The sequence below is a fragment of the Rissa tridactyla genome, chromosome 19, assembly GCF_028500815.1.
Source record: "Rissa tridactyla isolate bRisTri1 chromosome 19, bRisTri1.patW.cur.20221130, whole genome shotgun sequence".
Classification (NCBI taxonomy): Eukaryota; Metazoa; Chordata; class Aves; order Charadriiformes; family Laridae; genus Rissa; species Rissa tridactyla.
Window position 1 is genome coordinate 7,178,133 of NC_071484.1, and position 24,608 is coordinate 7,202,740.

The following is a 24,608-nucleotide window of genomic DNA, read 5'->3' on the forward strand; positions in this document are numbered from 1 at the left end:
AGATTCAGCATCTGCAGACTGAAGCCAACACACGGCACATACAACAATTTCCAATGATTTTATTTCAAACCCCCGCTCTCTGCCCTGCCCACCCCCCTCCAACAAAAAAAAAAAAAAAAAAAACAAACACAAAAAAAAAACAAACAAAAAAAACCAAAACCCAAACCCAAACCATGGGTCAAAACGACGCTAGAAATGGGTTACAAACACAGAAGTCAGCTCTCCCTCACTGACGGCTTACAAAAGAAAAAAAAATAAAAATAAAAATAAAAGGGAGCTTCACGCCAGCTTCCCCCCCAGGACCTGCAGCAGTCACTAACGTCTCCACACGAGAGGCCAAACATGCCTATTAATACAATATATACAGACAAACCCACAGGTACAGCCAGGCTCCCCCTCCCCACCCCCAAAAATAACCAAACACACCCAAAAGTGCATTTGTTTGTTTATATAAAAAAAAAAAATCATCATCATCATCTTTTTTTTTTTTCTCCTTCTGAAAGATTGGCCTGCAAGTCTGTTTTTACCATTTAGTAACTTTTTAATATAGTTTATGAAAATAAATTATACAGCAACTATTTTAATAAATTAAGCACACACCAAAAAAAAAAAAAAAAAAAGAAAAGAAGAAAAAAAAAGATAAAACGAAGCAAAGCTGCGTTTCTACCAAAGGGCGGTTCGACAGTCCTGGCGACGAGCAGCGCGAGGAGCTGCCGAGATCTGCTCCTGCCTCCTCTAAAAGCAAGTCCGGATCCAGTGTTACTCGCTGCCCAGCAGTGATCTGGGGGGGGTGGTGGTGGTTTTGGGGGTGGGGGGGGCACCGGTTGTGCTTTTCAGCTGGAGGCACGGTGGGAGGCAGCGGCGCCGGGGACCCCCAGATCCCGGGGGATGGTGGGGAGGGGGGTCCCGCCTGCCCCGTCTCACCTGGAAGACTCTGGCTGGGGAGCGAAGGGAGCGCTGCAGGGGGGGCTGATAAATCCCCCCCCCATCCCTGAAAGGGGAGGGGGGCTGGGGGGGTCAATGCTAAGGGTAAAATCATCCCGAGGGCAGATGGAAGTGCCAAGAGCGAAGGACAAGGGCCAGTTCCCAGACGAGTGGGAGCAGAAGATCCTTCCTTTGGCAAACCAGCCCCTTTTCTCCCCAAAACGCTCCCCCGACGAGACTTTGGCGCCCACCAGAGCCTGCCCGGCCGGGGCACCCCTCCCCGCACCCCCGCGCTCCCTCAGGCACACGCAGGGCGACACAGGTCCCCATTAAAAACACTTTTAGGGTTTAAAAACTGGCCAGATACGTCAGCGCCAGGGGCCTGCTGCTTCCAGACCCCCCCCCGTTCCCTGTCGCGCGAGCGGCTCAGCTGGTTCCCGCGAGCAGGTCTCAAACACCAAGCTCAGGATGGATTTTTTCCCTCCCCTTCCTCTAGCCCCAAGGAAGTCGACGCTGAGCTGAAAATTTCCATGTGAGAAAACCGTCCTGGCTTATCGGAATTTCCCCACTGCGGGAGCGAACCAGGTCCTTTCCCCCCGCCCCGGCCTCGAAAGAGGCGGAGGGAGAGGAGGGGGTCCCCGCGCAGAGCGGGCGGCTCCAGCAAACCGTGTCCCCGGGGATCTGCCACCCCCCATACCCGGGTACGACACCCGTCCGAGGGCTGCACCCATCCTGCTGAAAAAGCAAGCACCTTTTCCGTGTGTACTTTCTGCGCTTTGGTAGTTTTTATGGTCCGTTTCATCGTTCGTCTGCCTCCGGTCCCTGATGGAGGGGGGAGGACGGCACCAACCTCTGCAGAATTCAAGGTCGGACAGAGGAGGCTGTAAAAATTTTTCCCCAAATCAGCAGGATGAGAGCAACCTCCAGAACCAGCCTACAAAAAAAAAAAAAGAAACCAAAAAAAAAAACCGAACACCCAAACATTCCAGGTAGGACACAACCAAGAGGTGTCCCTCCCCAAACTGGGACGGGGATCCAACGGCAAGACAGGACGGAGCCACCTCTTTGAGATGTCACCCGTGTCCGCGAAGCCCATCGCCCCCTCGGCAGAGCCCGCTCCGCTCACATCCAGCCTGGAAACAAAACCTCTGCCCCTTCTCCATGCCCCCAACAGCAGGTCAGGTCCCTCCCTCCCTTTACACCGAGATGTAAAGGAGCTCTAGGAATAGCTTTATTTTAAATGGATTTCAAGGGAGGGCCGTTAACCCCAGCGAAGGGTGGGATCTTGTCCAGCACCACCAGCCACCGTCTGCCCCCCCGCCTGCCTTGGAGCGAGGAGAGGAGGAGCAGGGCCCCGGGGAGGATGAAGAGCATCTGCCGCCCCCATGGCAGAGCCGTCCCCACCGCTCCCGGGGGGCAGGTGGGTCTCGTGTGGCTACGGGTGACGCCGCGCGCATCAGCGGGACACGCCGGCGTCCCACCGTCCCCTCCCCGACACCCCAGAGAACGTTTCCATCCTCATTTCGGCTGCTGCAGACAGAGCCCAAGCCTTGCTGCTGGCTTCCGCGTGGGGAGGGCGGCCCCCGACGTGCAGGGGGTTCAAGTAACAGCAGAAGCAGCAGCAGGCTGGGAGAAACCCTCCCAAGGACAGTGACGGCTGACCAAATTCACGTAATTCAAGTATTGCCCCTAAAGTCTGGCCGCTTCTTCAACAGCTCCGAATGCCACGAGGAGCTCCGGGGGGGACACAGGAGGTCCGGGGGGGGACGGAGAGGTGCAGGACGGACTCTCCAGACCCCACCCCAGGGCAGGTTGTGTGTTTTCACCACAGGCAAGCCCAGCATGGGCAGGATGGGCTCTGCACCCATTCCCAGTGCCCGGCCAGCACCAGTTTTCCCCGCTCTGCTCACCCGCTCGGATGCTCTCCCTCCCTGCCCATCTAACCCGCACCTCTCCATCCCAGAACGGGGAAGGAAGGAGGGGAAACGCTGTTATTGCCGCGATGCTCGGGAGAGGACCGGCTTCTCCCCGGCTCTGGCAAGGGGAGACTCACAGCTTCCCCCATTTCACACATCCCGCAGGCCATCGCCTATCCACACGCACCAGCCCCCGCCGTCGCGTCCTCGCCTCCGGGGTCTCTTTGTGGAGAGAAGCTCGAGAGGAGACACGCGCACCGGGCGCACCGTTCCCGGCTGGCACGGAGCTGGACACTCCAGGCGTCAGCCCCGGCTTGGCTCTCGGGAAGGTTTTCCTTTCCAGCATAGAGATAAGTTGGAAGATTCCAATCCTCAGCCTGTGGAGAGCCGGGACGCAGCGGGGCCAGGTGAGCCGATCTTCGAGTGTCACCTGCACAAGTACAGATGCTTTTTGCGTCCCCCCACGCCGACATGCGCTCCACGTGCTGTGCGTTTTAATGGAAGCAGCTGCATTTATTCGCAGGCTCCGCTGATAACTCGGTGCGAGCCGTAGGTCTGCGGCCGAGGGGGGACGGACGCCGGTCCCCGCACAGAGGGGACGTGGCAGCTGTAGACTGGATTAGCCCCAGTGTCACCAAGGGTCAGGATATGCTGTTCAGCACGTCTTGGGGCAGCTCCCCCGTCCCGATAACCACTGCCCCGACAACGCAAAGTCAGTAGTGAGTAGCGTCCCATGAGGTATTTCTACAGATTTTGAAGCTTAGTTATTAGTTTCACTTGGAAGCCAAACCCTTTTTAAAAAAAACATACTTTTTCTCCAAGACCAAAACTGAGGCCAGAGGTGGCGGCGGAGAGAGGGGGAGCGGGATTTGTTAGCACCCTTCGTAGCGTCGCTTGGCAGAGGCAGACAACCGGAGTTTTCTCCAGGCTGCTTTAAGATCCACGCGACTGTGTCCCATTCCAGGACACAGATCGCTCTGCAGGGCAAGACCAGAGTCCCAGCAGCTCCCGAGTGACAGCAGCCAGCTCGGAGGGGACCCATCTCCCACCCGGAGACCCGGGTCACGCACTCTTCAGACCACACTTGCAGGACGGAGCGTTTCCTTCACCCGGGCTGAGAGCACAGGCACAATCGCTCGCCTAAATACAGGAGGAAAGATGCTTCTCCAGACTTCTCAGCGTCACTTCGGGCCAACTTTAAGCTTCCCCAAACCCTTTGTGGTTGCTGCAGCGGACGAAAGAGCAGATCAGGATCCGAAGGGGTGTGGGGAGTTATTTCAGCCAGTGCCAAGCCCCGAAACGCAGCGAGAGCTACCCGCTCTCTTGGCTTTACTGTTTCTGAACTGCTGGTGCTTCCACGGACATCCCAGGAAGAGGAGGAAGCAGCAAGCAAGCTCGAAGAGAGCGGATGCCATTCCAGAAGAACCCTCAGTTATCCATTTCTTGCTCCAAGTCACCCCAAAGATGCCTTTTAATGCCCCAGCAGCTCCTGGTCAGGATCCTTCACAGCTCTACGGAAAACCACTTCATTCACAGCTTCTGGACGCAGCCAGAGAAAGGCCAAAAGTGCAGGTCCCACGGCTCTGCGAGACCGACATCACTGCAGCGAGTACCTTTGGTCCAGGGACTGCTGCACCAGGTACGGCAACAGCTTTGCCACCTTCCTTCTGCTTCTCATGGGGCTTCAGCGACATCTTCCAGTGTTTGCTAAGGGAAAAACGCCTCCTCCTCGGAGCAGCCCTCGCGCCCCAGCGCGGCAGGAACCGTTCCCTTTGGCAGAAGGCTCCAGGACATCCCAATGGCTCATGTGCTCTTTTCCTTCCTTGGAAGCAATCCTTAAAAATCATACAGGACCAACCCTGCAAATCCAGCTGCAAAGCTCGGCTGCCCAAGAGTAGGTTCGCTCCTCTTCTCCCAAATCCTAGAAAAGCAGGGGAACCACACAGCTGCCGCGGGGCAGAGCTCCGTGTTCCCAGAGGTTATTCCACATAGCTGCATGGGATTCTGGCTCCGTCTGCCTCCAAGCAGCTCTCCGGCTGCTTCCCCTCTGGAGAGGGCCAAAGAAGAGTCCTGCCATAACGCCTGGAGCAGATGATCTTCCCAGAGAGTCCCCTTCTCTCTCTCTCTCTCTCTATCTCTCCCCACCTGGAGGTTTCCAAGGGAGGATACTAAAATTCAGCTGATCATAAAGACAGTCATTTCTCATGCTGAAAATAATAAACCAAAAAAAAGTAAACCAAAAAAAAAAAATGACGACATCAAAAATAAAACTTTCAAAAAATTGTAAATAGTGCCGTGACATTCTTTGTTCTGCAAAGGAGTCCGCGAGCTGGGCTCAGCTGCCTCCGAGCCCCTCCGCCAGGAGCTGAGGCTCTCGTTCCCGTTCCGCTGTGCTTCTTCGGAGTCTGGAACCCTCTTCTCTGTACAAAAGAGCTGGAGAGCAGAAGCGGCGGCGCAGAAGCAGGCGTCCCCGTCCCGTGCCTCCTCCCCACCACAGCCTGACTCGGGTACAGGATGGCAACAACCAAATTCCTAACGGGGAAGAGAGAAGGGAGAGGGATCAAACGGCCCGCTCGCTGCGGCAGGATCTGCCCCGGACTGCAGCCGCTTTGGCAGGAGAGCGGGCATGGGCTTGTGTGGGCACAACTAGGCAGGAGAAAGCAGCGGAAGCCGTGTTCCCCTCCCCAGGGAAAGCGGGGAGATGGGAAAAACCATGGAGTGAACAGCCACCGCTTCTTCGGGAGGGTTTTGTGGGGGTTTTTTTGTTGGTTTTTTTGTTTGTTTAGGTGTTTTGTTTTTTTTTTTTGAATTAGAGGGAACAAAGCGATTTACGTTTGACCCCCGCCCCGGGACGGTGCACGGAGCAGCAGCACCCACGTACCATCAGTGACAGCAACAAGCCGGGCGAGGCAGCCTCGCTACGTGGAGGATTCGGTCTCCTGCTTCTGTTTGGAGATGAGCTGGGCTTCCTTCAGCGACAGATACACCTCCTCCTGCGGGTCGTAGTAGTAGAACTTGCGGATGTAGGAGATCAGGGGCCTGGGGAAGGCACGGGGCAGAAGTTTTAACCCTGAGCCACAACCACACCGACCTCCGCGAAGGATAAAACGGAACCTCTCCCCCAACCCACCCAGCGGCGTCACCTCCAGCGGGAACAGGCTGTGGCACCAGCAGGTAACACCCCAGCGGGTCACCGCTCCCGCAGGCATCCCTACGCACCACAGGGCATTTATCTCGCCGTCCCAAGGCGGAAAAAGTCAACTACGCCCCCCCCGAGCCCTCGCTGCAGATAGAGACGCCTTCGCATCGCCTGCTGCGGCCAGGGTGAAGGAGGAAACGCGAGAGCCGGGTCCCCAGGCCGGTGCTCGAGACTCACTTGGGCAGCGGGAGCTCGGGGATGTGGTCGATTCGGACCAACTGCCTGATCCGGAAGCGGCAAAGGTGCTGGAGGGATTTGACATTGCTGAACCTGGAGACTGGATACAGGAGCTGGACAGGCGTTGGAGGAAGACCTTTGGGGGGAAAAAAAAAAAAGCAATATCGGAGAGAAGTGTTATATTAGAAAGGAACCGCTACTGATTCAGAAAGGAAGAGCTGGCTTTTGGGAACGGGAGCTCTCAGCAAGGCTGTACCCGATGGCTGATCCCCCCAGGAGCCCAGTGCTTCCAGAGTCGCTTGGGACGGGGGAGCCAAACCTTCCAGGGGCGATGCTCTTACGGCTGTAGAATATCCCCAGCCTTCCGAAGTAGGCAACAGCAGCTCTGACCCGATGGGGTGGCTGTGGAAAAGCAGACCCTGGGCCATGGCAAGCTCCGAACCGCCCCGCTCCCCCCGGGCTAGTAGAGGATGCATCGCTTTATACTGAGAAGCAACTGGGTTTTGAAAGAATGCAGGAGAAAGGCAAAGCAGAAGGCGAGCAGCATGACCGGCACGTAGGCTTTGCTCTGCATAACCCTTCGGGTAGTTCTAGCGAGGCGTTAAAAAGCTGGGGGATTTGGTCAGCTCAAGCTGCGCCAGAGTTGCTCATTCTTGGGGTCACGAGGCCGGGTACAAAGGCAGAGGCGGCGGCGGCTTCGCTCCAGCCACCTCCCCACGCAGGGAACAACCTCGCGGGCCTGAGAGAGAGTTGCATCCAGTCACCCGTCCCCCCCCCCCCACCACCAGCCTGGCCCCACAACCTCCTCCTCCCCCAAAGTTAAGAGCAACAGTCGAACGCCCAGAACCGAGGGGTCGGCAGGAGCACCCGGCAGGATCTTTGGGAGCTGGGTTCGTTCACAGCGCAAGGTTTTATCTGTCTTTACAGAAGGATTCAGAGCTAGTTACGCTCGAACCCCCTCCTGCTGGCTTGTCTCTGAGGGCAACGGAGTGAAAGGAAAAAAGGGAAAGCTCTTCACACTAAGATGGGCTCAAAACTGCTCCAGGCAGCCCAGGAAGCTGTGAGCCAGCTTTTGAGCAAGCAAAGAACAGCCATCAATTGAAGGCTGGATTCTGCCACCACCACCCCCTTTCCCTTCCTTTCCTTCTTCTCCTACCGAAAAGGAATCGGCCTCTGGGAGCCCGGCCAGCGGCGGCGGGGACAGCACGAGCCCCACACGCCGCGCTGGCCACGCGCCTCACTGCCAGGAGCCAGATGCCAGCTGGAAATAGCCCCCTCCTCCGAGCAGCACTTAGCGTTTCAGCCGGAGAACAGCACTAACGAGCACACTGGGGAGATGCAGATCCTAAATATTCTGCCGCTAATAAAATAAAAATAAAAATAATCGGGCATCGGCGGGAGACTTCATTTTCCAAAGGATCAAGGCGCAGCGGCTCTAAGTGCCCACATCCATCGCTGGCCGCAGATGGGGAGGTGCAGGACCTGGGGCCAGCAGCACCGGGGGGGACAAGGGACTCCTCAGCAGGTGCACGGCTCTCTTTTGGGGGGCGTATTTTCTTCTTCAGTGATGTTTTTCTAGAGCAAGTCCTTTCCAAGGTATTTGCCTGGACTCCTAAGCCCTCCAAGCCCTATTCTCGAGGGGAAGAGATCTTGGGATCAGGAAGGCAAATGATTTTTTAGGTTGAGACGGTTTTGTGAAGGCTGGGTACGTTGCAAAACCAGCTTTGCAGCCCTCTCCTCCCCAAAGCCTGGCCACGTTATAAATCAGTTTTCCAGCTATTGGCGGTGTCTGCAGCAGAGGGCAACACTGAACGGATCCGGGCTGCGGCTCCAGCGCTGCCGGGAGCCCTGAGGAGGGAACGTCCCATCTCCTCCCCTCCGGCCTCTTCCACAAGAGGAACAAGAGTTCCACAGGAACTCTTTGGGCCGAATCCTCTCCATGCCGCGGTGCCACGGAGAGGTCACTGTCCCCATCGGGGCCTGCAGGCATGACGGCAATACGGATAAGGAGCAAATTTCAGTATAATTTCACTTGCCGCGGCAATCCTGACACTCCTCTCGCTCCTGCCCCCCTCTGCTTCGCTGCCGCCACCCGTCTCACCCCGGCAGCCTTCCCATTCCTGCTCCCTTTGGTTCAAAGCATCACCGCTCACCCCCCACCACCTCCAAATTCTGTCCCCACTGCTGCTGTCTCACAAATAAGGCGCATATTTGTTGATTTGGCAGACTCTTCCCTCCCTTTCACACTGGATTTTTTGGCTAGCTTTCTGGTACACCTCGACAGGTGAGCGAAAACCAGAAAAAAAAAAAAAGAGATACAGAAGATACCGGTCCAGTTGCCTGCCTGGATTTAGCCCATTTAAGGAATCAGGGTTTGATGGACGGGGAAACAAGCTCTCTGCAATCCCAACGGCACGCAATCCAACAGGCTTCAACAAAGCCTGCCCAGCACTCCCTCCTCGCCTGCAAGCACCTGCCCGCTGATGGGCTCTGGCATCGCCGCCCCCTCCAGGGACCCCGAATCTACACGATCTATCGCTCGAGGCTCACTTTGAGCTCACACTTGGAAACGCTCCCACACGCTCGGCTTAATGCCTCCCCCCTCGACAGCCCCCGGTGGGTCTCAGCTAAGGGAGAGCCGGGAAACTACAAAGCGTGGAGCAGTTCATAAGAACAGCTATACTGAGACCGGGGGAGGGAAGAAGGCAGGGTTTTAGTAGCCAAGTAATTGCTTGTTGAGGGAGTAGCTTTCCAGTCACCGGCTCTGTCGTAGTGTGAGATGGTATTGCGTTTCCATACTCCTGGAAGGAAGGCTTTGGGAAGTCTCCTCACCACCACGAGTACGTGGTGCAACTGCTGAGTGAGAGATCTGCCTTCTGAGAAGTGGGCGAGCAAGGATGCAGGCCAGGGCACTGAGCGCAGCAGACCAAATCCACATTCATCGGGCTCTCCGGGACACACCAGCAGCTAACTGCGGAGCAAAACATCCCCCAGACTCAGAGCGGGAGACTCACCTGGAACCCTGGATCGGAGGAAGTACAGAAACTTCCCGTTTTTGGAGTGCATGATCGCTCTCTTGATGAACTCCACCACAGACTGGCAGCGGTCTTCAAACTTGGGATGGCACCACAGGCTGAAGGTCCCTTCCAAGAGAACAGAAAAGGTTTGATGTTACAGGAGCACTGGTGGCAAGAGGAGACAAGTCAGGCACGAGTCTGATGTTCTCAAAGACCAGGTAAACACCTACTTCTTGTACAGCTGGGATGAGACAGAGCACTCGGAGGGAGCACCAGTGGCACCAGCCTGCAGCGATGCTGTTCCACTGGAACCAGTGCCCTCCAAGAGCCGAAGACAGACAGAAAGACAGGACAACGTGACCGGCGTAACCCAAGCACGGCCACAAGTCATGCTTGCCTGAACTTGGAAACAGCCCGCAAACCACTGCTAGGTCTAAAACTTAAACTACCCAAAGACAGAGAGCATCAGCAGATACTGCTGCTCCGCCGCGGTGCCCCATCTACAGCTCTCCCGAAGAAAGGGTTAAGCCCCCACATAGAGGTATGTGAAAACAGTGACCCAGGTGCTAAAGGCCTCTTCTGCCAGAGGATCACGTTTCAGGGCAGGCACAGGAGCCGCTCTGGGCTCTTGCCAGCTGTTTCAAACACCTTAATTCAAATAACCATCAAGCTAGAACCAGGGCCAAGCTACACCGACACAGTCCCCCCCGCTCCTGCCACCCGACACGACTACGCATCGAGCTCGAGTGGCAAACAACGAAACCGGAGACGGGCAACACGGGGGAAAGCAGGTCCTCCAACCTGTTCGCAGATCTCTAAGCAGGTTGGCGTACGCCTCGAGTCAGACCAGTCTCACGACCTTTGTGCCGCAACCAGCCACCCCTTCCTCGACAGAACACAGCCCTCTTCCCCCCACCTTCATTGCCAACATCCACCCCCCGTGTCTCCCTTTCTACCTGTGGATTTGTCAGTGCTCCAGCAAGAGCCAACACAGCTCAGAGCTTTGCCACGAGCAGCAAAATGAGAAAATAAGGGCTTGGCTTAGGATGGAGCCCATCAGGAGCCAGACCCAGGCTCACGCCTGCAGGGGGGGGCACATTCCAGTGGGAGGTGTGTGGCAGCACCCTCTGCACAAGCACCATCACCCAGAAAGGCAGTGGAGAGACTTGGAAAACACCCTGCATCCACGTAAAGCCCTCATGCTAAGGAGGCGTAGCCAAACTGGGAGCATCCAGTAGGAATACATCCCAGACCAGGGAGTTTTTGGAGGAGCAGCTCCCCCGGCAGCATCCCAGGCCTCGCAGCACCGACCTGTCAGAGGAAAACTGGAGGCAGCAGCTCTGTAGGGTGTCCAGCACTCGTGGATTTCTACAGCGTGGACAGAAACGAGCACTAGAAGGGCTATACGCAGCCTACAACAGTTACAACACACCTCCTCTCCCCGCGGCTGGGTCTGGTAGGATTGACTGGGAAAAGAAACCTCTCGCCCCCGCCACGGACCAGTTTGGAAGCAACGATCTCGGTTAGCAGCTGCGAAACACCCAGGATCAGCGAGCACAAAAATAAGTAATTCTGCTCAGGAACGAGAAAGGATCTGAACGAGCCCTTAAAAGCGGCTGCAGATGCAAAGGACGAAGCACAAACACCAGCCTCCCCAGCCCGCCCACCCGGCTCGCCTAAAATAAGACAAAGAAATTCTGGTTTCTTCCTCTCCTCTACCTGTAATGTGAAGGTCAGGCATCTCTCTCTCTACCATTCCCCCAGCCTCGCCATTTGTCACCTTCATTGGTTTATCGAAGTGCTCGGGTCTGCAGTTTTCCCCGCTGCCGCAGCACATTCAGCGCGCGGCAGCCGGTCCCAGGGGGAGCGGAGGGCTCCCAACGCCCACCCAAAATGGGATCCTTGACGCGGCACCACGGCTGGAACTGCTGCTCCAGGGCAGGCGGCAGCACCAACCTGCAACCCGTGCGGCGAGGAGGATGGCTTGAGGAAAGGGAAGGACACCTGGCTGCGGAAGCTCCCAGAATAGACGTATGCCAGCCCCAAAACAAGAAATGGGACCAGCAGCAAGAGAAGTTTGCTCCAGAAGTCAACGATGAAAAGCATCCGCTGGACAAGCAGCCTCACAACTCCCTCCTGCTGCAAGAGCTTCTTGGAATTTCTATAAGGATGGGGTGATGAAAATCCTTCCTCCTTACACAACGGATAGGGGAACCGGTTCCCGATGGGCTAGAATGAACGCTGGGGCATCTTTCCATGAGAGGGGCTCAAGGGCAGAGGCGCTGCCAGGTTTCTCAGCCCCACAATGAGAGCGGAGGAAGACAACAGTGGCATCCCTGGGGCAAGGGCAAAAAGGCGAAAAAGGCGAGCAAAAGGTTGCAAACCACTGTTTTCTGCAGCAGGCGGGCCGGGAAGCCATTATTTGCAGGCACATTTAATGACAAGGCTCTACGGGGAGTTGTTATTCAAGCTTCCCCCTGGTCCCAGGGCAGCTTCTTCCCCCGCGCGTTGAGGCTCTCGGGCGTTTTGCTCGGCCGGAGCTGCCTGTGCAGGGCTTCGGAGCAGAAAACCACAGGGGAAGACGCGCGGACAAAGCGTGTGGGCGAGGCGAGAAGCAGCTCGCGCAGGAGGGCGAGCGCTGCAGGAAAGAGAGGGCACACCCAGCGTGCCAGGAGTTCTCGGAATAACCCCCACACACACACCCCGCGGTGGGGCTAAAGGCTCAGCCTGGCGCAGGCTGCAGCCGGTCCCGCCACCGAGCAGCCCCGGGACACGGGGAGAAGGCGGCAAGGTGACAAGCTGTGACATCAAGAGATCAGTTCTCATTTCCCAAGGAAACAAGCTTCGTTTTGGGAAGCACTGACAGCCAGGAATGGTGACTCTTGCTGCACATCACGTCTCAGCGACGCAGGATCCCAAAGACCTCGCCATCGTCATTTTCTTCAAATCCAGTTTTCCAAAGCCAGGCCCGAGGACAGGCACGGGGAGCTCGTATTCCCCAGTTTTCCAGAGTTATAAGGGGAGCTGCTGCTTGAGGCACAAGAAGCAAAGTCAAACGCAGCTTCACGGAGGTTATCCTACCGAGGGAGGTCACCCTCCCCCTCTGCTCTGCCCTGGGGAGGCCCCAGCTGGAGCACTGGGGCCAGTGCTGGGCTCCCCGGTTCCAGAAGGACGGGGAACTGCTGGAGAGGGGACAGCAAAGGGCCACCGAGATGCTGAGGGGACTGGAACACCTCTCTGATGGACAAAGGCTGAGGGATTTGGGTCTCTTCAGGCTGGAAAAAAGACGGCTGAGGGAGGATCTTATCAACGCTTATAAATACTGAAAGGGGGGTGTCAGGAGGATGGGGCCAGGCTCTTCTCAGTGGTGCCCGGGGACAGGACAAGGGGTAACGGGCACAAACTTGCCCCTGGGAAGTTCCATCTCAACAGGAGGAGGAACTTCTTTGCTGTGAGGGTGGCAGAGCCCTGGCACAGGCTGCCCAGAGAGGTGGGGGAGTCTCCGTCTCTGGAGACATTCCAACCCCGCCTGGACGCGTTCCTGTGCCACCTGCTCTGGGTGACCCTGCTCTGGCCAGGGGTGGGACTGGGTGGTCTCCAGAGGGCCCTGCCGACCCCTACCAGTCTGTGACTCTGTGATTCTAAGGCCTCTTGCAGAACCTCAACGCAAGAGCGAGGACACATTGCTGCTGCTGCTCCCCCTCTTCTGCCCGCGCTGTGCCCAGAGCACTGGTTTGGGACCTCGCGATGGGGCTGGTCCCCAGCCACAGGCCTGCGCTGTCAGCAGCATCCCTGGGTCCGCCCACGGCTCTTACCTCTGTAGTGCTCCATCCTGGTGTGATGGGTGATGCCCTGCGACCGAAAGCTGAGGCTCAGGATGTAACGAGGGTCAGAACTGTCTCGGACCAGAAAGGATCCATCCGGCTTCCCCTTCAGCTTCATCTCCGCGTCCTCCCAGTTCATTGGTCCCCAGTACCACCCGCACTAGGAAAAGAGACAGAACGTCAGCAGATGCCAGCAAGAAAAGACTTTAATCAGCAACCAAACTTCGTGTTAATTCCCTTTAAACGCCAAATTGGAAGTGCCTGGTTGTATCTACCCAGGAATATGGATGGTTGGGACTCGCTGCTCCCGGCTGAGCACACACCATCACATCCCTTGCCATCCAGAAAAAAGAACAGCTGAGACTATAACACCCCTTCCACGCACAACAAAATGCCTTTTCAGACTCAGAGACCTCACTGGGAGAACGGCAGGAGGTTTTTTTCAGTCCAATCCTAATCTTATCCTCCCAGCTCTGTAAAAGGGAGGATCGGTCCCCAAAACCAGGGCCTGGACCCACAGTCTTTCCCTTCCGGCTGCTGCCACCGCCGTCCCCCTCCCCGTTACCTTCTCCAGCTCTCGCAAGCTGGCTGCGAAGCTGCTGGAGTCCGGGCGGTAGAGCGGACACTGCAGGTGCGGGGGGGGCTGGCCGGGCATCGCCTCCGTGGGTCTCAGGGGGACGATCCGCGGGAAGGCGTCTGCAGAGGGAGAGACAGCCCGGGCCACGGTCACCCGCGGGGAGCTCCCCCCGAGGACGCACCACCCCGTCCGCCCCCCTCGCACGGCTCTGCGGGTCAGGGCAGCAGGGACAGAGCTGCGGCGCGGAGGAGGGAGCCAGACTGAGCGATGGCAGGACAATGTCCTTGTGAATGACACAGCAGGAGTCACTCCCTGGCTCTTCCAAGGTGACTAATTCCGTGCCTTCGCCTTACGCTAGCGCGGAGGCAAGGTAAGGGAAGTGCCAGGCGGCACGGGCTGGAAGGTACGGACACACGTCCTGAAAAAGGGGCAGTTAAAACCCGCTGCGTCCTGAAGGAAACCAAAAGCGAAAGGGAAAAAACGCAAGAAACCTCCTCGTGTGCCGTTCAGCTGGACCGCACGCCAGGCTGGCTGTCACAGCCGGGGCTCCGGCGCTCAACCTGCGCCCGCGGCTCTTCCCTGGCACCTTATCGGACACAGCGAGCACCGGGGCGGGTTTCCTCCCAGAGGAACCCGAGAAAACGGGAGACGCTGAGCTGAGGATAAAGCTGGTGCAATCGAAAACTTCAGCAAAACGACCGTGGGCAACGAGAGCCACATCACACAGAAACCAGCGCCTACGCGCCGGTACCCAAGCACCCAGCAGCGCAGGACAACGTGTCCCCAAGCAGGCAAAGCTGGCAGCACCGCTGCTGTTAAAGCCCAAAGTGCGGCCTTAAAGCTTATAAAGAAAAAACAGCCCGAAGACCAGATCCCTGAAGGGAAAAGGCAGAGCTTTGCTGCTAAAGCTCAGCTGACCTGGGGCGTGGGGCGGAGGAGGCGGAGGCAGAGGGAAAGACTGCAGGGAGGAACCCATCGGACCCACTAGGACAGATGTAGGCAGCGTCCCACTGATATCATCTAGGAGAGAACAGAGGCAAGAGAGATTCAGAAAACAGGAAAGCGAGCTCTGAGAGCACAGCCTGAGCGAGGAGAGGAGAAGACGGAGCTTCCCACCAGCAGCTCCCCATCCTCCTCGTGCTTCTGAGCGCGGGCGGCTGCTCGGCCCCTCGCGCGCAGAGCCAAGGAGGCCGTTTTCCAGCCCAGCTCGCTCCATGCACGCAGTTTGCAGCACAAGACAGGCATTTAGAGGAGATTTCACAGACCCAGCACACAGGACATGCAGTTTAAGATTGACTTTACCCATCCTAAGCTGCTCCAGCTCAGAGGAGCCTCCTCCAGAGGAGGACACGGAGCAGCTCAGCCTCCAGTCCCACCAGTCAGAGAGCCCCGAAGGGAACTGGCCTTGCTGGGCGATGGGTAGGAAGAGGGGAAAGTTTCCAAAAGCAGGAGAAACGCTATGAAACCAGCACATCATGTCCCACCCGCAGTGCTCCATCACCTCCCTTCCCCTCCCAGCTGATGCAAGAGAAACACTGAAGCTTTTAACGAACAGCAAGAGAAACACCTCTGCAGGCTCAGGGCGACAGAGACCTCGGCGACATAGGTCAGACGGCATCGCGGGAGCCCACTGCTGGGGACACTTGGGATGGCTGTCACTCCTGTCACCAGCAACCCACCGAGGGCAGACTGGCAGCCCCTACGCTCCCGCAGGGCTCCGGGACGGTACCTAGCAGGCTGAGGCTTCTTCGTGGTGGCGGCGGCGGAGTCGGAGGGTGAGGGGAGGTCAGTCCTCGCTGAGAGATGTCCACGTCCACCAGTGACACTGTTTCACCTGAAGGTTGGTGGAGCAAGACGGTTAGTACGGCACCGTCGCCGGGGCACGCAGAGGCCGAGCGCGGGGAGGCGGGAGGAGAGGGGAAGGGGCAGGAACCTCCATGGGGTTTGGAGGACGATCTCATTAGTTGTTTTCAAACGGAGTTTCCCTGCTGCGACGCTTTTGGGACATCGATCGACTCCGCGTGCGCAGCACAAAGGTCAAGGACCTTCCCCAGAAGGGAATGACGGATACCAGCACGCGTGGCTGAACCCCGGAGTCCGGCACCAGGAGGAGGTGATGAAAAAGGCACTGCGAGACCTCTGCAGCACCGCGTTCACCGATCAGGCAAAGCTCATCAATGGTGCAAAGCGACGGCACGTTGAATAATGCCTGGGAAATGGTTTCACAGGTTTGCGTGGCACCCGCTGGCACCCACCTCAGGTAACGCTCCCACTGACGCCAGTCTGAGTTTGCCTACCAAGGCCTTAGACGATCAAACCCAAACACCTCTTACCCGAAAGGCCACGAGGGTACCAGCTCTTAAAATTAAGAAGTGGGAGCTGGACAGGCTTTTACATTAAATAACTGGAATTCACCAAAGCCTAAAGGCTTTGGATCCAGAATACTGCTTGGGAAAAACAACGGCGCAAAAAACTGCGATGTCTAACTTCAAAGCAGAAAAGCTTAACATCGGCGTAAAATTCATGGGAGAGAAATGAAGCACCAAATCAAGGTCAAAGCATCAGTATCGGACGGGCACAGAGCCAAAAGGAAAACACCCAAATCCCAAACAGACCCTCCGTGGCGTTACCACCCACCAAGGCATTATTTTTTTTTTTCAAAAAAAAAAAAATAAAAATCAGTCTAAGCAGGCTCTGATGAACCAACACCAACCAAACCATCCCGAACCACGGTCTCAAGGACAACGAGATGTGGCTGCCTTAGATTTCGGTTCCTGTGGGCAGGGACCTCCTCCTGCTCCGGACGCGGCACGTGGCGTCACCCACCTCTGGGCAAGCACCTGGCAATGCATTCACCGCCCATCGCGCAGGGCAGCACTGACTCGGCTTCCTTCTGCTTTTAAACGTCCTGTCTATTAATAAGCCACGTTAAGAGGAGTCTTTAGGGCCGGTTATTATCCGAGGGCCCTTCTCCCTGGGGGACTTATGGGTGTGAGCGCACACGCGCGCCCACAGCCACTCTTTCATTTCCACACCCTAAAAATAAAGCCGTTGGGCTGCCTTCGTCCTGTCCAAAGAAAAACAAAAGACGACCAGAGTAAGAGGGGCTGCGGGAACCCAGCTCTCCAGTCCTTCCCAACGCAGCGCTGCACTTACGGAGCCGGCAGCTCCGAGAGGCGAGGAACAGCCTTCCCAAAGGCCCCCTGCTCGCCCTGCACGCTAGCCCAAAAGCAAACCACCACAAAACTCACGCAAATTGGGCCAGGCATTTGAATTCTGTCCCGCTTTGGTGGTCTCACTCTCAGAAAATCCCCTACACAGCAGCCGTTAAAGGAACCGAGACCCCTGCGGTAAGACCAGAGAAGTCACCAACAAACCAAAGCAGTTAAAATCCAGACATTCGCTTTGGGGACACTCCCATGGTCTTCTGCCAAGGAAAAACCTCCTACAAGGGCGCTGCCACTATTCCCCCAACTGGCAAAAATTGACATAAGTAATTTTAAAAGTGGTTAGTAGCATAAGCTAACAATTCATCAAATCAACCTCCCAAATTTAAAGCAAAAACTTGTCAACTCCGGGTTCTTCTCTGTAGTTTCTTCTGAGGACAAGCGGCTCCGCACACACATCCACGTAACCCAGCACACAGAATTACACTTTTTACACCCACAACTTCCCCTTAGCAACAGCTGACAAAGCGGCAGAAGCAGCTTCGGCTCTCACCGGCCTTGATTTGCTACATAAACGCACATGACACCCAGGAAGCCAGTCGCGTGGAGCACGTCCCCTGCGTGCCACCCGCTACCAGGACACGGGCCGAAGGGATGGAGAAGGGAAGAAGCACCACCACAGCCAAGCTCCCCCCCGAGTGACTCCACTCCTGCAAGAAACCCCAAGGAGCGGATCGGCAGCTTCCAATTCCTGACTTCAGGCAAATCAAACGAATGCTCTGCCTTGAAGGTCACTCCTCTGAGAGCTGAGCCAGTTCTCAGCGAGACCTCACCGCTGCTCTCCAAAGAGGGTTTCAGCCCACTCCGGAACACAAACCCCCCGAGCTCTCCAGACACTCTCAGACACCGACACCAGCAGCAGCAGGAGGTTTTCAGCTCTACCCACCGGCTTTTCCCAACACAGCTACCACGACACCATCACACTTTGACTCCTTTGCTCTGCAAGGCCCTCGACATGAATTTATGTTGAGCCCGACCTTCATCACAAGCCGCGTAAAACCCCCACACAGCTGAAAAATACTCACTTGTGACCTTAGATTGTGAATCCTGCACTTCTAGAGACAGGATTCTCCCCAGGAAGCGCCCAGCCCTGTGGCAAGGACGGTTCTGACAGCAAGCCCACGCCACAAGAGGCACATGACCATGACCAGGAGCTTTTCGGTACTGCAGCTTTCAGCTGCCAGCAGAGCAGGACTTCCCCCTCCCACCATTTATAAACCAGCCAACTTCCCCCCCCCAGTAGAAAAGGGAAGGTCATAAACCAGCAGGACATGGGGAGAGGGGGGAAACACGCAGAAGAAGGTGGTAGCACTCCACAAAAGAGCTTTCAGTTCCCCCAGCTGACATGCAGCAGAGCCGCCAACATCGGTCCCGCTTGGTCTCAGACCTTCTCAAACCCCGGGATGGGAACACCAAACTGCACTTGATCTACAGGGGATTTTCCAAACCACTCGGATGCCAACAGCCCTGGGTGGAGGAAGGACCTCCCCCTCCGAGAGCACAACTCAAACTTGCCTTTCAACAGGAGGAATTACAAAACGCTGACGTGCAACAGGCACGTTCTCCACAGCTCCTCTTGTTCAGGGTTTGAGGCCAAGCAGGACAGAGGGACCCTCCGCAGAGACCCCGGGCTGCACGTGGAGGCAGCGTTCAGTGTCTATCGTTAAGCACACACCGCTCTCTTCATCGCAAAAATGAAAGGCCATGCTGTAAACCTTCCGAATCCTTACCTGTGAAGAGGGGGCTGAACACAACCGGGGAAAAGGCACTTTGAGTTCTTGTCAGTCTGTGTTTCCTATTGGAAGAAAGAAAAAAACAAAACATCATTAGGAGAGATGAGGAGACGCGGCGCGTTCCACCAGAAGAAAATACCATTTGACCTTCTCGAACCAGGAGAACCTTCCCCATTCTTTACGGAAGCTCGAGACAGCTCAACGCCGCCTGTTTATTCCACTGCTAGAGCAGTGCTGTGGCCTAAGTAGGGCAGTCAACCAGTAAAGCTAGGTCTCCGTCCTGCTACGAAGCAAATCTCTAACTAGGTAATTAATAAAGTCTTTGGAAAGAAAAACCCCAAGCAAGTATGGTAACCGGAGCCAAGAAGCTGTTTCACAACAGCCGTCACGCTCTTCCTCTGGATCGGGCATTGCCAAATGCCTTCGACAAACAGGTTGGGTCCCTGCGCAATTAGGGGTTGCGCCTCCAGCGCGCGCATCGCATGCCCTCGCAGGACACCATCTCCCCAAAGGCAGGTGAAGGGCAGGCGAGCTAAACCTGGAGCTGTCGAGATGGATGGAAACAGCTGAAAACGCATCTCTGATAAGAACCCAGCAATACCAGCAATTCCCACGGAGCTTGCTGTCCCGACCAGCAGCTTTATAACAATGCTGCAGCCAGCTCTGTGCTCTCCCCACACAAAACCATCATTCCAGCGCCTTCCCTGCTGCACCACTAAAAGGCTTTATCAAGATATAGGCAGAGAAAATGCAGGTAAACTGAGGCACGGAGCACGGCACCCCCCCAAGGACTTGAATCCACGGTTGGTTGGGGTGAGTAGAGAAACCCGACCCCGGTGCCAGAAACTCACTCCCACCTGGGAGGGGACCCCCAAGAACAAAGCTGAGCACAAACACAGCTCTGGTGTGCTGCGGATTTGACAGAGGTCTTTCCAGCACCCACGGTACGACCCACCGTACCACTCCGCTGGTCTGCACCGGGCGAGACAAGGCGACTCCAAACAGCCTGACCTCCCCGTGCTGTCCCGACACATCACTGCGTCACGCAGCTGCGAACAAACCTTTCATACCGTAAGCCTGCAAATAAAGACACTAAGAACCCGCGCCATCCTGATATATAAAACCCCGCCGAAATGTTTGGAAGGGTTTTCATTTTAAGCCTCTCGAGGGTTGGATTCCTCTCCCCCCCCACCAAGGAGAACAATTCACCGATTCTCAGCCACACACTCGCACACAAAACTGCCCTCTGGACTAACACCAACTAACCTCGCACGAGAGTCACAGCTCCGCTCCCACCCACCAAGCCAGGCGCAAAGGAGCATCGCTGGCATTTTGCCGTTACCAAAACGGCTCCATTTCACGCCAACGTTTTACAGCCATCGATTTGTGAGAGTTCTCATTTCTAGCAGGCTGCCAGCAGCGGCGGGGCGAGAGCGGGAAACGATTTCACGTGGACTGAATCCTCCGCTTCCCAACCCCGCCTCCACCAAAACAACGTCCTGCCATTCTTCCTCATTGCCCTCAAGTTCCGCAGCATCCAAATGATGCCGAAACCCCCGGAGAAGTGATTCCGTGTGAGCGGTACCTGACCGCTGCTGCGCCGGGTCAGCGCTGCCCTGAAGAAAGCCGAAGGTGGACATCGCCCTTCAGGAACGCCGTGGACAGATTCCGCGTGGATTCCTGCATGCAAAACTGGGAAACCCCTTGAACTCCAGGAAATAAGGATTTTTAGGGTGAGATACCCACCGGTTGCGCAATAGCTGCGGTTACCGCCTTCCCAGCCGGCATTTCCCTCACGCATCCCAGGCACTGCCCTGCTAAAACCAAGGCAAGTCTCACCCGGGGGCTTCTAAAGAAGAGCGGTTTCACTGATAGAACCTTGAAACACCACCACGCAGGCCCCGGGTGAGAAGCCGCACGTTGGTCTCTCCACGTTTAGTTCTTCAGCCTCTTGCAGCTCAGCAGAGCCCACCTATTGATTTTAGATAACCGGGCGGGTTTTGGTTTCCTTCCTCACCGCTGCCGGGAGGTGAAGCTGCACCTCCAGGACCGGCACCACCATGGGGAAACTTGGGCAGAACTCCAAACACCTGGAATTCTGCTTCTTAAGCATGTTTAAAAGAAGAGCTGGGCTAGATAACACCCACCGCGGAGCAGGGGAGCATCCTTCCCCGCCAGCCCGCAGACACTTGCAAGGCAGGAACAAGAGCTCAATAGCAAGAAGAGCCATGAATTAACCCAAAAGTTGCTCTGAGGCCACGTCCTCAGCCACGGGCAACCGCGTGGTGAACACCAGATCCATCCTGTATTAATGGGGGCCACACGCTGGGGGCCAACAACCTCCAGCTCTTGGCAGAACCAAGGAAAGGTGGACTTTTTTTCCCCTCCCAGTCAACCAACGCAGCCGGGTGCAAAGTAGCCAACAGCCTTCGCTAGAGTGGCATTAAGGCAAAAATCACAGCAGAAAATCAAGTTACTGCACTAGTTATCTCTGAACTGAGGGACCAGAGCACTCGGAAAGGAGAAGGAAAGAAAAACAGCCTCTGCTGAGGCCGAATATTCACTTCCCAGGATGCCCAAACCGCGTCTAACCTGCTCGTGAGAGAACGGACATCCCAGTGTCCCCAGCCGCTCGCCCTCGCCGACGAGAGCGGGGCCAGACCTCCGGGGCCAACAGGAACCATCCCCTCAACCGCAGTGTCCTGGCAGGAGAGACGTTGGCACCAAACACCCCCGCAGCCCACCAGCACGGGAGCAAAAAACCATCCCGTTCCAAGAATCCAGCCCTCGGCGGCAGGAGGGGACTCCTGGAACGGGAAGCAGCCAAGTTGTCCCTGAACCACAAGAGTTGCTGCATCAGGCACCTTGAAGTAACCTTTGTTAAAATAATTAGCGCGGTGGAGTTGCGCGACGCCGGAGCACGAGAAGTGACCACGGAACTCCCCGGGCAGCGACACGGCGGCTTCTCTGCTCCTGGCCTGCTGAGACACGACCGCCGACGCTCCATCGCCCCATCCCGGCGCGGGGAGGTCCCCAGGATTCCTCGCTCTCCTCCGGTGCAAGGACCGAATAAACCACAAGCCCATTAGCGAAACATTATGTCATTACAGGCAACTCGGCTCGCCATCTGAGGCCCATTTAGTCATTTGCGGGGAATGAAGCCGTTGTATAAACCTGCTTCATCACCCCCCACACAAAAGCAAAGCCCCTCGTGGGCACAGGAGCTCTGGGGAGGACTCAGACACCCCGACCGGCTGCAGGGCTGGGACCTGACGCAGGAATTGAGGATGCCCCATCTCAGAAGCTTCAAAGGGGAGGTAATTTTGGCCTCCGCCACAGCCTGGCTGCCTTTTAGGCAGCTGAAGTGGCTTTGTCACCCCAAGCCAGGGCTGCGGGTCACACCTGACCCAAGGTCAGCATCTTCAGAGCAAGCCTGGAGAAAGTTTCCTGCTCATCCACCAACAGTCTTCAGCCACACTGAGGAGGCAACACACCCCAAAAGCCGTACGCGAGGTTAATTAACCCCGCAGGGAAATCAGAGTCCATTCAATTATTGGATGCTGCTCCCGGGCTGGCTCTCCTGCCTCCTCCACCGGGGATTTCAGTTCTGCTGCTGGAAACGCTACACAAAGTGGTTTCTGGAGCACAGGAGGCACATCCCGACCGGAGCCGGGGCAGCCCTTTACCCTCCCCGGCTCGTGTCTTCTGCTGAAACACAAGGCTGGGGCAGGGCAAGGAGAGCCAGCACCACTGGAGCAGGAACAGGGTCCCACACCAACGGGTCCCAGGATTTGTCCCTCCAGCCTTTCTAACACACGACCCAGCCAGCCTCCGGCTGCCAGTGCTTCCTCCAGCCACGTCCTGGCATGAAGCACCAGAAAAGCAGAGCCCCCCGCAGCAGCACCCACCACCACCCAGGCCAGAGCCCGACTGCGGCACCCGCAAACCTCAGGAAATCATTTGGGAAGACACAGGAGAGAGAGAGGCAAACACCAGCCCCTCGGATCTCAGTGCGGTGTCACCAAACACACCAGCTCCTCGCTCAGACGATGCCCGCAGCACCCCGGGTTCCAGCGCCTCCTCCAAGCCACCACCACCAGTCCCGCTCCTGGATGCTTTTCCACATGCCCTTTGTGGATGCTGGGCCCGGTGCATCGCGTTCCTCCTCTGTCTGCTGCTCCAGCTGTGCTCCAGCTGTGCCGGCCGACAGACGAGGCCTCGGCAGCCGCTCAGGACAGGCCTGAGCCCAGCTCGGAGCTGAGGGACGGCCACGGTGCCCGTCTGCAGGATGGCACCCACACCTCACGGTCACCCTCCACCCCCAGCAAGGTGTCACAGCACCGGTGTCCCTTCACCCCCGGTGCTGCGGGGCCACACCACCACACACCCGGCTTTCACACCCGTGACAACCCCAAGCTCTCCCAGCTGCCATCGGCGCAGGCGACTGCTCCCCGCAACCCCCGTCCCGGCCCTCACAAAACCACCCCCGGGGCCGCGCATCTCCCCCCGTACCTGCCCCCCTCCTGCTCCCGGCCACGGGCCCCGCAGACGTCGGTCAGGCTGCCGGCCGAGGCGGGCAGCTCCCCGGTGCGCCGGCCCTCCGCGGTGGCCCCGGCGGCGTCCCCGGTGGCCGAGCCGCCGCTGCAGCTCTTGGTGCGGAAGAGGCGGCTGAGGCGGATCTTCAACGAGCCCTTCCTGGCGCCGGGGCCGGCTCCCCCGGGGGCGGCGGGCGGCGGCGCGGGGCCGGTACCGGCGGCTCCTCTACCGGTGGCTCGGGCGGCTCCGCGGCCGGGGGAACCGGGCTCCTCCTCGGAACAGCTGCCGGTCTCGTCGGGCTCCAGCGCCTCCAGCACCAGCAAGGCGTCGCTGGTCTCCTCGGCGGCGGGCCCGGCGGGCGGCGGCGGGCCGAGGCAGGGGCAGGGGCAGCCCGCCGGCCCCTTCGCCCCCAGCCCGGGCGGCCGCAGCCCCAGCGCCGCCAGCTGCAGCTCCAGCCCGCCCGCCGCCGCTTTGGGCTCCAGGGCGCAGCGGTGCCGCGGGCAGAGCAGCTCGGCTCCGCCGCCCGCCGGGCCCCCGCCTCCCGCCGCCGGGCCGCCCTCTTCGCCGGGCCGCCCCTCCGCCGCGTTGCGGAACACCATCAGCTGCGGCGGCGGTCGCGGGCCCCGCAGGCCCCCGCAACCCCCCGGTAACGCCGCCGCCGCCGGCAGCCGCCCGCCGGCGGGGCCCAACGGCCCGGCGCCCGCCGCGCCGGTAACGCCGCCGCCCGCCGCGCCCGCCTCCGGCCCGGCCCCGTAGCCCAGCAGGCGGCTGAGGACCCGGTAGGAGGCCGCGGCGGCCGCCGCCGCCTCCCCCTCCCGCAGCTCGGCTCGCTGCATGGCTACGGCCGGCGCATGGCGGGCCGGGCCGCACCGGGCCGCCGCCGCCCTCCCACGGCCGCCGCCGCCGCGGCTCCCTCCCTCCTCCGCGGCGACGGCCGCGCGCCGCCACGCCCCCCAACTTCCGCCGCAGGCCACGCCCCTCGCCCCTCAAGCCACGCCCCCGCTGGATGGAACCACGCCCATCGGTGAAGCCACGCCCCCTACGCGCTCCCCCCCCCCGCCCCGCGCCCCGCGCCTTCCCTGCACGTGGAGCCGCGGGCGGCACCGGGGGGACACGGAGCGGGGGAGACCGGGGGGACACGGACCGGGGGGCCCGGGGGGACGTGTCCCCGGGGATTCTACCTCCCCGGGACAGCGGGGTGTGGCAGGGGAAACATCCCGTGTGTGAGGCAAGGGCGCCCGGCACCCTCCTATTGCGAGCGCTGCACAGCTCTTGCACAGCCCTCATACTGCTCTTGCACGGCTCTTCCACAGCTCTCATGCAGCTCTTCTACAGCTCTCACACGGCTCTTGCACAGCCCTTGCACGGCCCTTGCACGGCCCTTGCACAGCCCTCGCACGGCACTTGCACGGCTCTGATGCGGCTCTTGCACAGCTCTCACGCAGCTCTTGCACAGCCCTCGCACGGCTGTCGCACGG

General features: G+C 58.2%; 1 protein-coding gene across 2 annotated transcripts; it reads right to left on the bottom strand.

Moving 5' to 3' along the window:
• Positions 1 to 142: 142 nt before the first annotated feature.
• SOCS7 (suppressor of cytokine signaling 7) lies at positions 143 to 24,001 on the bottom strand. Of its 2 annotated transcripts, XM_054224578.1 has the most exons (10): positions 23,107 to 24,001; positions 18,592 to 18,656; positions 15,364 to 15,468; positions 14,553 to 14,654; positions 13,623 to 13,753; positions 13,049 to 13,217; positions 9,231 to 9,359; positions 6,217 to 6,352; positions 5,722 to 5,879; positions 143 to 5,372 (listed from the first exon to the last, which is right to left on the bottom strand). In XM_054224578.1, the coding sequence occupies exons 1-9, from the start codon at positions 23,964 to 23,966 to the stop codon at positions 5,759 to 5,761; spliced, it is 1,818 nt and encodes a 605-aa protein (XP_054080553.1). In that variant the 5' UTR covers positions 23,967 to 24,001; the 3' UTR covers positions 143 to 5,372; positions 5,722 to 5,758. The 2 variants fall into 2 exon arrangements, with proteins under 2 accessions (XP_054080553.1, XP_054080555.1); XM_054224580.1 differs by lacking the exon at positions 14,553 to 14,654.
• Positions 24,002 to 24,608: the final 607 nt, after the last annotated feature.